The sequence below is a fragment of the Rhinopithecus roxellana genome, chromosome 14, assembly GCF_007565055.1.
Source record: "Rhinopithecus roxellana isolate Shanxi Qingling chromosome 14, ASM756505v1, whole genome shotgun sequence".
In the NCBI taxonomy this organism is placed as follows: Eukaryota; Metazoa; Chordata; class Mammalia; order Primates; family Cercopithecidae; genus Rhinopithecus; species Rhinopithecus roxellana.
The window spans coordinates 60,966,443-60,979,375 of record NC_044562.1 but is presented as its reverse complement, the minus strand read 5'-3'; the positions used below and the strand labels follow the sequence as shown (position 1 = coordinate 60,979,375).

Sequence of the window (12,933 nt, the reverse complement as noted above, 5' to 3'; positions counted from 1 at the left end):
CCATCGCTGCAAGCTGAGCTGGAGAACTGCAGTGCAAAGGACAGGGTTCCTCTGCAGCGTTGTGTGTTTCATAAGCAGCAGTGGAGAGCCAGAGGCCTTGCTTATGTCATACATTTCCTCATTTATTAGTAAAGTCAAAGTCATCTAAAATCGACTAACGTTAGCCTTCATTGTTATATTAATTTCTTCTGGAATCTAGTTTCTGAAGAGATAACAAGGGATTGAGATCTACAATTTGCAAGTCCTTGACATGCATTTTCATGTCAAATAATCTTGTTGCTGAAGACATGAGAGGAAATTAGTCTGAGTAAAACTCTTGCCCACCTCCAAAGATTTTTGCTATTAAATTTATTTCAGAAATGTTTTAATGTCACTCACAGAGTTCTCAAATTTAATGTGGAAGGATTTCTAGACTTCTTTTGTTTCAAAACTTCAAATTGATTTCTTGATTTGTTTGGAGTTATAGCAAAGATAAATACGTAGTTTGATAGTCAAAGTTTCATGAATCTGGATTTATAATCTGTTTGGAAATTCAATTTTTTTTTCTACTTTAATGTCATGGCTGCAAAACATGTGCTGTGCAGCACCCATCCCCTGAATAAGGAACCACATTCAGCACCTCCCACGTACCCGGGCCCCTTCCATGTATATTCAGGTATCTGCCCAGTCAGCACATGCTTCAGGAGAGCACTGTTCTAGGTGCTTGAGATACTCATTTTCATCTCGTTTAATCCTCACGATGGCTTTGTAATGTATTTATTATTATGCATATTTTCACAGCTGAGAAAGCGGATGTTCGAGTGGATTAAATAATTACTTAAGGTCACATGACAGAACTTCTGTCTGGAATTTGGACTCATGCCCAGAACCTGATGGCGTCTCCTTCCATTTTTACCAGTTGTGTAGGACTGCTCCTCCTCTTTCTGTCCTGGGAGCTGGTTTTGTCTCTGATGTTTGACAGTTCTTATTTTGAATCGGCAGAAATTTCCTTATAGATGAATTAAGGGACATTTAGAAAGCCCTTGCTTTGACTTAAGGGAACCTGGGCTGGGAACTGAGAAGAGAGGGATGATAGGCATCCACTTAATAGAATCGTTCTCCTTTATTCTGGAGGACACATTATGAAAGTATTAAATATGTGTTCAGATTTTACTTTGAAAAATAAAGTGGGAGGGCTGGATGAATGAAAAACTAGTATAGAGGCTATACCCCACGATGAACTTTTGCATTTCACTATAGATTGACTAGAAATGATTTCTGAGGCTGGGCGCGGTGGCTCACGCCTGTAATCCCAGCACTTTGGGAGGCCAAGGCGGGCAGATTATGAGGTGAGGAGTTCGAGACCAGCGTGACCAATATGATGAAACCACTTCTCTACTAAAAATACAAAAATTAGCCAAGCGTGGTAACGCACACCTGTAATCCCAGCTACTCAGGAGGCTGAGGCAGGAGAATCGCTTGAACCAGGGAGGCGGAGATTGCAGTAAGCCAAGATCGTGCTACTGCACTCCAGCCTGGGCGACAGAGTAAGAGTCCATCTCAAAAAAAAAAAAAGAAATGATTTCTGAATCTTCTGAATTATGGCCCATAGCATCACAATGTGCCATAATTTTCGAAGACCCTCCCTGAACCAGGAACTGAAAACTCATTGACTCAGACCGAATCACTACCCATCGGCCTGGCATGTGGCGTCTTGCTAGCAGAATGTCCACAGCGCCACCATAAAACCAGAAACAGAGCCTGACAAGGAAACGACCATGCCAAGCCCAAATGTTCCACCTCGCGGAGGGACTTGGTGCTACTTTAAGACTAAGAGTGACATGCGACAGGAAGCCTGCTGACTTCGTTAGCTTGACTGCTGTTCTTTCCTGAGCTGTGGGGGAGTGGACGGGGGCAGGGATGCAGTTTGGAAGCTGCTAGGACTTGTACAGTCCTGGGCTGGTCATTCACCCCCTCCACCAAGTAAGCTCGCCTTATGCCTGGCTGGCTCGTCCCTGCTGATGTGTACCTGTGAATTCATTTGTGGACTGACGCCAGTTTTTCTCTTTTCTTCATTGAAACAGACAAATGGTTATGATGGAGAATTCTATGGATCACAGTCCCTGAATAGAAGATCTGGCAGGGTTAGTATAGTAAATTTGCATGGCTCAAAATTCAAATAGGTTGTTTCAAAGCTTCTAGAACTAAAAACTAATTCTAAATTTAAATTTAGCTTCTTTGCTGTTTTTAAATGTTAAAATGGGTCTGTCTTTTTTTTCCTAGCACATGATGGAATGAAAGATAATGTTTTTCAACTAGCAAACATTCTGAGAATGTTAGCCCTCCAACATTCTGATTGTTAGTATAAGGGGCAGATATTGATAAGAACCTCAAGTTTAAAAAGATCTGAAATTAAAGATTAGCTCTTTCATTACTGTATTCCCCTGGGTATATGTATATAATATGTGTATTAAGTATATTCAGCTTTCAAAGATATTAAATCCAACATTTTTGCAGTCTCCACATCTGTCACTTGTGATTTTAATGTTTGCCTTAAAGGCATGTGTACAAGAACCTGTGTTTTTCTGGAGAGGAAAAGGAGAAGAAAACAATGCAGATGCTTGGAAGGCTCCCAGTTAAGGGGTGGGAGGCAGGAAGAGCTGGTGGAAGGAAAGGGTGATGCTCTAGGGGGAGAGAGAGGGAGTGGTGCCAGTGGCAGGGGCATTAGGGAGGCCGGACAGGGGTGGGGAGGGCTTTGGATTATCAAGGACAGGAGGTCATTGGGGATTTTAAAAGGTTGCACTGGATACATTTCATTTCCATCAAGCTTCACAATATCCCACAGGTCCATTCCATGTTAAATGGTCTAAAAATTTCCTGTTCTTATGCTTCATTTTTTTCTTTTAGTAATATTCCTAATTGTGTAAAATAATATTTCTTTTCATTTATCTTAATTATGTTTTATTAAGGTATCATGTATACACTTAAAATACTTTTGGGCTTCAAATGAGTGACCCCACCCTTACCTCCTTCCCTCTCCCCGACCAAACCAGTCTTCAGCTTTCTGAAACCAGCTGATCAAGTTGTTTTTATTTTATCATTCCTATTTACCTATTTGGCATTGCATGCACTTTAATATTTATTTATTTTTTGAGACAGAGTCTTGCTCTGTCACCCAGGCTGGAGTGCAATGGTGTGATCTCAACTCACTGCAGTCTCTGCCTTCCGGGTTCAAGCGATTCTCCTGCCTCATCCTCCCGAGTAGCTTGGATTACAGACACCCACTACCACGCCCAGCTAATTTTTTTGTATTTTTTAGTGGAGACCGGGTTTCACCCTGCTGGCCAGGCTGGTCTCGAACTCCTGACCTCAGGTGATCACCCACCTCGGCCTCCCAAAGTGCTGGGATAACAGGCGTGAACCACTGCACCCAGCTGGATGTGACATTTTTAAAATGTATACTCAAGACATGTAAAGACAGCCTGCAGGACATTTTCCCTGTGTGGATAAGGGCTCTCCAGTGGACGGGTGGCAGCAGCCTGTCATACTCCACCCACCTTTCTGGCACCGCAGGGCTGCGCTATAGCCCACAGGTAGGCTGAGCTGAAGAAAGATTGAAAATTTTGCAATAAATGGAATTTTAGTTACCTAAGGAGATAAGTAACAAGGATAATTCAGACTAAGAGTTTACTGACAACACAGTGTGAAACTCAGTAATCACGAATCGTGCTAGAAGATGTGAGATTGCGAAAAGCAGTGCTAGATACACCACTGGCGTCACCAAGACATAAACACTGAAATAGAAAATACAGCTTAGAATCTCTAGTTGTTCAGAATCTCTGCTGTACTGTTTGTGCCTCGTGTCTTTAGATAAACTAGCATTCCTGGGCTCCTAGTATTGGCTCGGTTGTGCTGTTTCATGTTCGCCTTTTGAATGGGACAGGGGCGCTTTGGAGTCATGAGGAAGTGCTTGTCACTTAAACATGTTTTCTTTTTTGGTGCTCAGAATTCCAGCTACAGCAGCGACAGCAGATTCTCTACTTTGCCATCATCCAGGGAGGAGAAGTTGGTTGGTTTCCATTTAAATCTTTCACATCCTCCCTTCAGAAACCGCAGGTTTTGTAGCATGCAATCTTGTGTGTGTGGATTCAGCTCTACTTTTCTCTTTCGGTGTCTGTTTGACAGATTTTTGTTTGGGTAGCTGTGTTATTGACGTGAAAAGCTCCTTCATTCAGATGCACTGCAGTGTGCTGCGTTTGACCACGCCAGCTCGAATGTGAGTTGTGGCATTCAGCTGGCTGCAACAAAAGGACATGTTTTTGTGTATATTTTCTAATTAGAATTAATCAAAAGAAAAAAATAGGAAGAATGCTCTTGAATTCTTGAGTTTCTGAAAACAGAACTACTTTGAAGAGTACATGCAAACTTTTTGGTGGTTTCTTGGGCATGGACTCGACTTGGAAGGAAAATCCAGAGTCTCATCCAAATCCACATGTTGACACAACAGAGTTCCTTCCCATTCTCTACACACATGCAGCGGTCTTGATAAACATAATTTCTGCATTGTTGAAGAGCCCTAAAATTGCTAAGGCTTGTTGGTGTTTGTTTAAGTTCAGATTTACTCAGTAAATTGGGACTCGTTTAGGTAGGAAAATCGAGCAGGCCTGGCATCATCTCAAAGATAAGCGGGGGAGGTGGGTGCTCTCCAGGCACTGACATCTAGAACAGAAGCCACCGGCACCGGAGACCTGTACAGTAGTGAACAGATGAGTAAATAGAATGAGAGGGAGACACTGGTTTTGCCAGGAAATGTCGCAACAAAGGATGTGAACTGAACCTTAAGAAATAGGAAGAGCCGAGTGTGGTGGCTCACGCCTGTAATCCCAGCACTTCGGGAGGCCCAGGCGGGCAGACCATGAGGTCAGGAGATCGAGACCATCCTGGCTAACACAGTGAAACCCCAGCTCTACTAAAGATACAAAAAATTAGCTGGGCATGGTGGCACGTGCCTGTAGTCCCAATTACTCAGGAGGCTGAGGCAGGAGAATCGCTTGAACCCAGGAAGCAGAGGTTGCAGTGAGCCAAGATTGCACTACTGCACTCCAGCCTGGGCAACAGAGCGAGTCTCCATCTCAAACAAATAGATAGATAGATAGATAGATAGATAGATAGATAGATAGATAGATAGATAGATCGATCAAATGAAAAGAATAGGAACTAACCAGGTAGAGCCTAGAGGGGAAGCTCTTCAAGGTGATAGCCATTTGAGCAGAGCTGAGGCTGTGCAGAATGGTGAGAACCCAGGAGAGGCACCACGTGGCTGAGCCCAGGGTGCTGTTGGGGCCATTCTATGGACCTGGTGACCGCAGGAGCAGCTCCCCCGCTGAAATCAGACTTAATGACTAAGTGCTCTCTGCAACAGCAAAATCTGCCCTTGAATTAAGAAAATGCCCAAAGCCTTTTTCAAGGCACTTAGTCATTAAGAAAACTTTATTTCCAACTCATTTTTGATAAGCTGAGTTACTTGCTCTAAAATAAAGATGGTGATAAATATCTCATCCTTGGATATGAACGATTCACCGAAGTTCAGCCTGCATCTGACTCACTTCAATCCATTTAAGAGAAATAACCCACATCCAAAGGGTTAAACATCAGAATGAGAGCCAACGCATTCAAACAGGGCCATGTCAGAACTCACCCTGAGCCCTGGGTGCCCATCATTGGCTGCCTGAGGGCTCTTGGGTTCACCCGCCCCACCCGCCCTCAGAACCTTTCTGGGAAGTGTGCTCTGTAGACATCTATTCCTGCCCAGTGGGTGGGACATTTAATTTTATTTAAATATGATAATGGAAAGGTATCAGCATAGAATGTAGTATTGATGACTCTTCCTAACATCAGTTAAAATTTATTTCAGTATTTAATATGAATTAAATCTTGTTTTCTGTGTATAAACTCAGAAGTCCTAATTTGGCCCAATCTCCTAGTTTTGTCAGTTGCCTGGCCCAGCTGTCTTTATTTCCTTCCGACCCTCATTCTCTCCCTCCCCCGTGAGTGCATGCCCGTTACTGTTTTGGTCGTATAAGGTCGCTGGACTGATGTACCTTTGCAATGCCGTGAGGGTGTGAGCCTCTCTCCCCTTTCTGCTGCCCATTTGCTCTGATTACAGGGACTCTCCGGCTCCAACCTTGGGCTTCCCGGTGGTGGCTTGGCTCCCACACCCCTCTCTGCCCCAAATGGAAACTGGGTCTGTCTCCTTTTGACATCACTTTGTCGCTCCTTCCCTTTCCTTCTGTGCATCACTGTAATTGCTGATTGCGTTTAGTGGATACTTCAGCCTCCTCTACACAAAGTCACAAGAGCACAGCTTAGCAAGTGTTTTAATTGGCTTGACTAGTTTGCTAAGACTTTTGTCAATCTTTTAGAAAAATGCTTGTCAGATAGTTCAGAACCTAATAGAGAAAAGAAGACTTAAGGAAAAGGAGGGTTTTATTAAATGCGTATTTTCAAAAACTCGAGTCCAAAAAATTGGTCTCTCGGGTCTCTCCTCCTTTTCCAGCAATTGTTCCCCATTTGGGGTTTCATTTGTTTTTTTTTTTTTTTAATATTTTTTCTCTTGTAAATGTGTCCAGGAAGCAATTTGGAAGGTTTTTGTGCATAATCTGCCTCCTTGGTCTCTGAGAAGTGGACAGAACAGTGTTATTTCTTTGGCTCGGTCTCCCCTCTGTTTCCTGTTTTTACAAGGTGGGGTTTAGGTCGGGCCGTGAGGTCCTTGGCCTGTTACCTACAGGTGTTGAGTCTTATTCTAATCCAAGGAAGTCGGTGTCAGGGATGAAAGTACACATCTTATTTGGAGGCTGAACTGTCCTCTCCCTTGCACGTCGACCAGAGCTGCTGAGTGATCACCACCTGGCTGTGCACCTTGCCTGACTTGCTCACTGTGCCCTGGAAATGAGTCTGGATTCTGTCCCCGTGGCACAGTCTCTGGACAATGGGAGCTGCCTTTGTGTCCCAGCCTGTCCCCTCACCAGCACTGCCTCCCCCTGACATGTGTGCTAGGCAGGATTCTCCTTTGACAGGGATAGACTGCGGCCCCTCTGGGGGTGCCTCCCACACCGGCTGAGGCAGCCTTGCAGCGACTCCCTTTGTGTCTTGAAGACGGTCACTGGGCCCCTCGCATAGAAATAAAGACTTTCCCTGCCCCATCTTCACATGTGGACATCTGCGTACTGAATACTGCCAAGTGTGTCGTTAACCTTGGATTTGAGCTGTGGGTTTTGTTGCTGTCAGTGTGTTGACCTTGTCACCATTCTGTCTCATCCCCTGACTCTTTCTTCCAGGAATGCCTGAAATGACTAGAAATGATCTTGTTTTTAAAGATGCTGGGAAATTTACTGTTTCAAAGTTAAAGATCATCTCATTTATCTTTCTTGTAAATGTTGGATTTGCATCTATCAAATTTACAGAAAACACAGTGCCTTGGTCGGTTTGTTGCCATCTAACCACTGTCCAGCAGTTGGCTGTGGTGAACGCTGAAACTATCGTGATGACCTTTCGCTGTCATTTGTTGCTGTTTTTTCAAGGCTTTTAAAACCTGCCATTTGCTTTCATCCTCCAGCCCTCCTGTCTATACAGCGCTGCCCGGCCTTCAGGAAGTTACCGGGTGCGTGTGCTGCCCGCCCTGCTTCTCCGCACCCACTCCCGCTGTGCATGCACCGCCCCCACCAAGCCCAGAGCTGTGGATGTGCCTGTTTCCAGCCCCCTGGGGGAAGTTGCACCTTCACGTGGAGTTTACATGTGCCTGTGGGGAATGTCTGTCCCCTTTGGCCGGATCTGGGTTTTCTCTCCCCCGACTGCAGCTGCCACACTGCTCCGTCTCCAGGAAGCCTTGTGTTTGCTGGGATTGTTAGGAATGGAACAACAGCAATGTTTACTTTACCTGTTGGCGGAAAGAATGGTGGCTTTTTAGTGCTTTGGTAACTTGGACAGATACTAATCCATGTTACTCTATTACTTTGGAAATTTCCAGTTTTAAATATAAATACTTAATGCTATGCAAAAAATGTAAATAAATACTCAAAGTACCTATATTGTCTTAATAGCTTTTTTTTTTTTTTTTTTTTTTGAGACAGAGTCTCCCTCTGTCACCCAGGCTAGAGTGCAATGGCATGATCTAGGCTCAGTGCAACCTCCGCCTCCCAGGTTCAAGTGAGTCTCCTGCCTCAGCCTCCCAGGTAACTGGGATTACAGGCACGTGCCACCATGCCCGGTTAATTTTTGTATTTTTAGTAGAGATGGGTTTAACCGTGTTGGCCAGGCTGGTCTCAAACTCCCAACCTCAGTTGATCTGCCTGCCTCGGCCTCCCAAAGTGCTAGGATTACAAGTGTGAGCCACCGTACCCAGCCATTAATAACTTTCTGAATTGTCATCAGATTGCATACTTATGTGTTAGATATATTAATAAATGACGGAGCAAACTAGTACGTCCTCAGGGGAAAATAGGGAAATTAAAGTTCCTTTACACCCGGCACAGTTTGACATCACCATTTGTGGCAGTGTCAGCTCCTGTTTACCCACATTGATTAATTAAGTAGCATTTTCCAGTTAACCAATTACTTTCTTCTACTTAGCAACTTTTAAAGGGTTATAAAATATTTAACATTAAAACTGTAATTAACATTATTTGATATTTTATCCCAAAGTCACTTCACATAAAAGTAATTTTCTAAGCATTAAGTATGAGAATGCCATGACAGCATTCAGGATGTGAGAATTATCTGCTCATTTTAACCCGGATTAATAAGTTTTTACTTAGGCCTGGGATGTTTTTCAAAATAATAGATTTAAATGGTCTGTTGGAGATTAAATTGCACGCCGCTGGACAGCAACTAAAACCTGTCTCTCCTGGTTTCCTTGTTGCACTCTGCAACCCTTTGAAGAGCTGGAAAGGTGGTTCTGGGCCTCCCCTGCATGCTTTTCAGGTCATGCTCCTGGCACGTGTCAGTTTTTCACAGCTTACGTTTTCAGTACTTTCTGGGCACTCTTGGAGAAAGGAAGAGTGCCCATCCTGACAGTCTCTTTTGGTCGCAGGCGTTTGTGTTGGATGAAGGCAGCTTCGGTGGGGCCCGACGGGGCAGCGTCAGTGGCTCCCGTGCTGTAAGGCGCTTTCGGTGATACCACCCTTCCCCCCTGCCTGCTGCATGACCTGGGGATGCTCGTGGGCAGGGGAGTGACTGGCCGTCCTCAGGAGGAAGCTCCGAGTCACTGGGCTCACCACCCCCTTCCGTTATAATGAAGATCACGAATAATGTGAATCAGGAAACCTCTGGTTGTTGGTTTCATGTCGTCACTCATTAGGGAGACTCACTTGCGCTGAGTTTCATCTGCTCTCTTTGCAGCACGCCAGCAATACTAACAGGTCGTGAAATCATCTTAAATTAATACAAACAGAAAAAGGGCAATTTGGCAGGCCACACGTCATTTTCGTCTCTGAATAGTTGAGGAAGAGGAACAAATTTTAAAAGTTGGACTATTACGCATATTTCACCTGTTTTTATTTTGTTGTCTCTCTACCTCTTTCTTCGATTTGAAATGATAGGCTCAGCCATGAGAGTAAAAATGTAGTAGGTGCACAATAAACATTTGTGACTGAATGAATGAGAGCAGCAACAAGGTAGCAAAATGAGATGGAATCCGTGAAAGTGGGGAGGCGAATTTGCGTGTCCCAGGGACCTGTGGAAATGGAGCCTTCAGTGCTAATCGGTGCTCCCTGGCAGTGGATGCGTCTGTATTCAGAGACTCCTCCCCGGTCCTATAAAAATGGCTTCAAGCTTCCAGGAAATAGAATGATTTACTAAGAAATACTTGAAATGCTTTTATAATTTTGCTTTTGAAGTTAATCAGCTACTTACTTGGCTAAATCCAGTTTTATGACTTACTGTGCCATTTGGTCCAGCCGTCGTGAATATTCATGAATTCTTACGATGTAAGCCAGTCTAACCTACAGTTTTCTTTAAAATGTAATTTATGAATCTTAAATCCAGTAGTTGACAGCATTCGTTTTTGTCGACAACTAGTTACACATTTATCAATTTTTATATTGCATAAGTTGTTCGGTATTTTGCAAACATACGTTTCCCAGTTGGTAAACGTTTTCATAGGCCGTTAGAAAGCTCATAAACCATGTGTGAAGAATGAAATAGCCCTGCCTATGATGTGATGGATAAAGCACAACTAAATGATTCTCTTTTATCAGAAAAGAGGGAGCGTACTAATTCTAGAGAAATTTCCCCCAAGCACCAGGTGGTTTTCTGGCGTCCTCAGTGGGGACTCTACGATCTGGCAGGACAGAGGGCTCCTGATGCTCTCTAGACGCTACTGTGTCACCAGCCCTAGTGAGTCGTCAGCCCTAGTGAGTCACCAGCCCTAGTGAGTCACCAGCCCTAGTGAGTCGTCAGCCCTAGTGAGTCGTCAGCCCTAGTGAGTCACCAGCCCTAGTGAGTCACCAGCCCTAGTGAGTCACCAGCCCTAGTGTGTCACCAGCCCTAGTGAGTCACCAGCCCTAGTGTGTCACCAGCCCTAGTGAGTCACCAGCCCTAGTGTGTCACCAGCCCTAGTGAGTCACCAGCCCTAGTGAGTCACCAGCCCTAGTGTGTCACCAGCCCTAGTGAGTCACCAGCCCTAGTGTGTCACCAGCCCTAGTGTGTCACCAGCCCTAGTGTGTCACCAGCCCTAGTGAGTCGTCAGCCCTAGTGTGTCACCAGCCCTAGTGTGTCACCAGCCCTAGTGAGTCGCCAGCCCTAGTGAGTCGCCAGCCCTAGTGAGTCGCCAGCCCTAGTGTGTCACCAGCCCTAGTGTGTCACCAGCCCTAGTGTGTCGCCAGCCCTAGTGTGTCGCCAGCCCTAGTGAGTCGCCAGCCCTAGTGAGTCGCCAGCCCTAGTGTGTCACCAGCCCTAGTGTGTCACCAGCCCTAGTGTGTCGCCAGCCCTAGTGAGTCGCCAGCCCTAGTGAGTCACCAGCCCTAGTGTGTCACCAGCCCTAGTGTGTCACCAGCCCTAGTGAGTCGCCAGCCCTAGTGAGTCGCCAGCCCTAGTGTGTCGCCAGCCCTAGTGTGTCGCCAGCCCTAGTGAGTCGCCAGCCCTAGTGTGTCACCAGCCCTAGTGTGTCACCAGCCCTAGTGAGTCGCCAGCCCTAGTGAGTCGCCAGCCCTAGTGTGTCACCAGCCCTAGTGAGTCGCCAGCCCTAGTGAGTCGCCAGCCCTAGTGAGTCACCAGCCCTAGTGAGTCGCCAGCCCTACTGAGTCCTTGGCCCTTGTTGCTCTTCGGCGAGCAGTGATTTCTGTGCTTTTAGCCCCCACAAGCATTGCCTGGGAGTGAGGGCCTTAGAGAGTTAAGAAAACAAAAGGTCATCTTGTCCTGGCAGCACAACTGCCTAAAATAGCTCTGCTGTGGGTAGCAAATTCGCATCGTGAGGAAGAGGAAAGGGACGAGGAAGTTCCTGACCTCCCAACCTCTCCCATCTTTTCCCCAGAACCCTCACAGTTCCCCTCCAAGTGGATACTCCATTCCTTATGTTTACAGGAGGGCCTTGGGAGAGAGCCACCGCTGCTCTCAGTTCAGCATGTAGGGAGGTTGCGGCCCAGGATGGTGTCCAGAGTGGTCCCAGTGCCCAGGCCTGAGGTCCCAGCCCCAAGCACTCATGACCTCAGGGTCCAGGCTGCCCCCAGGCCTGCACAGACAGCCCTGGTCCTGCTGTGGAGGACTCGCCCTGCCCCTGGAGGACCAGGAATTGCCCCCGTGCAGCTCCTGAGTATGAAGTGACTCTCTTCAGTATTGTGACAAAGCTGGGACATAGTCATCACCAGTGGCATCATCTGATCCAGGAGCCGAGGAAGTTGTTTCTGGCAGAAAGTGGAAACAGAAGAAGCCCAACATGTACCCCCTTCCTAGTCCTCAGCTCCTCCGTGTGACCCACGTCCTTACTTCCATGTCACTTCCTAGTCCTCAGCTCCTCCGTGTGACCCACGTCCTTACTTCCATGTCACTTCCTAGTCCTCAGCTCCTCCGTGTGACCCACGTCCTTACTTCCATGTCACTTCCTAGTCCTCAGCTCCTCCGTGTGACCCACGTCCTTCCATGTCACTTCCTAGTCCTCAGCTCCTCCGTGTGACCCACGTCCTTCCATGTCACTTCCTAGTCCTCAGCTCCTCCGTGTGACCCACGTCCTTACTTGCATGTCACTTCCTAGTCCTCAGTTCCTCCGTGTGACCCACGTCCTTCCATGTCACTTCCTAGTCCTCAGCTCCTCCGTGTGACCCACGTCCTTACTTCCATGTCACTTCCTAGTCCTCAGTTCCTCCGTGTGACCCACGTCCTTACTTCCATGTCACTTCCTAGTCCTCAGTTCCTCCGTGTGACCCACGTCCTTCCATGTCACTTCCTAGTCCTCAGCTCCTCCGTGTGACCCACGTCCTTACTTCCATGTCACTTCCTAGTCCTCAGTTCCTCCGTGTGACCCACGTCCTTCCATGTCACTTCCTAGTCCTCAGTTCCTCCGTGTGACCCACGTCCTTACTTCCATGTCACTTCCTAGTCCTCAGTTCCTCCGTGTGACCCACGTCCTTCCATGTCACTTCCTAGTCCTCAGCTCCTCCGTGTGACCCACGTCCTTACTTCCATGTCACTTCCTAGTCCTCAGCTCCTCCGTGTGACCCACGTCCTTACTTCCATGTCACTTCCTAGTCCTCAGTTCCTCCGTGTGACCGACGTCCTTACTTCCATGTCACTTCCTAGTCCTCAGCTCCTCCGTGTGGCCCACGTCCTTACTTCCATGTCACTTCCTAGTCCTCAGTTCCTCCGTGTGACCCACGTCCTTCCATGTCACTTCCTAGTCCTCAGTTCCTCCGTGTGACCCACGTCCTTCCATGTCACTTCCTAGTCCTCAGCTCCTCCGTGTGA

The 12,933-nt window shown here is 46.6% G+C and overlaps 1 protein-coding gene across 25 annotated transcripts in view; it reads left to right on the top strand.

Moving 5' to 3' along the window:
- Positions 1 to 12,933, top strand: part of LRRFIP1 (LRR binding FLII interacting protein 1) — a 167,322-nt gene that overhangs the window by 102,519 nt on the left and 51,870 nt on the right. For 8 of the 25 annotated variants that reach the window (XM_030917053.1, XM_030917054.1, XM_030917037.1 and 5 more), the window contains 5 exons: positions 2,064 to 2,123; positions 3,986 to 4,048; positions 6,146 to 6,223; positions 7,595 to 7,639; positions 9,068 to 9,133. The exons of 11 other annotated variants lie outside the window; for them this stretch is intronic. In XM_030917053.1, coding sequence (XP_030772913.1) covers positions 2,064 to 2,123; positions 3,986 to 4,048; positions 6,146 to 6,223; positions 7,595 to 7,639; positions 9,068 to 9,133 — 312 coding nt within the window. The remainder of the gene's footprint in view (positions 1 to 2,063; positions 2,124 to 3,985; positions 4,049 to 6,145; positions 6,224 to 7,594; positions 7,640 to 9,067; positions 9,134 to 12,933) is intronic. 6 more of the 25 variants (XM_030917056.1, XM_030917041.1, XM_030917038.1 and 3 more) reach the window with 5 other exon arrangements.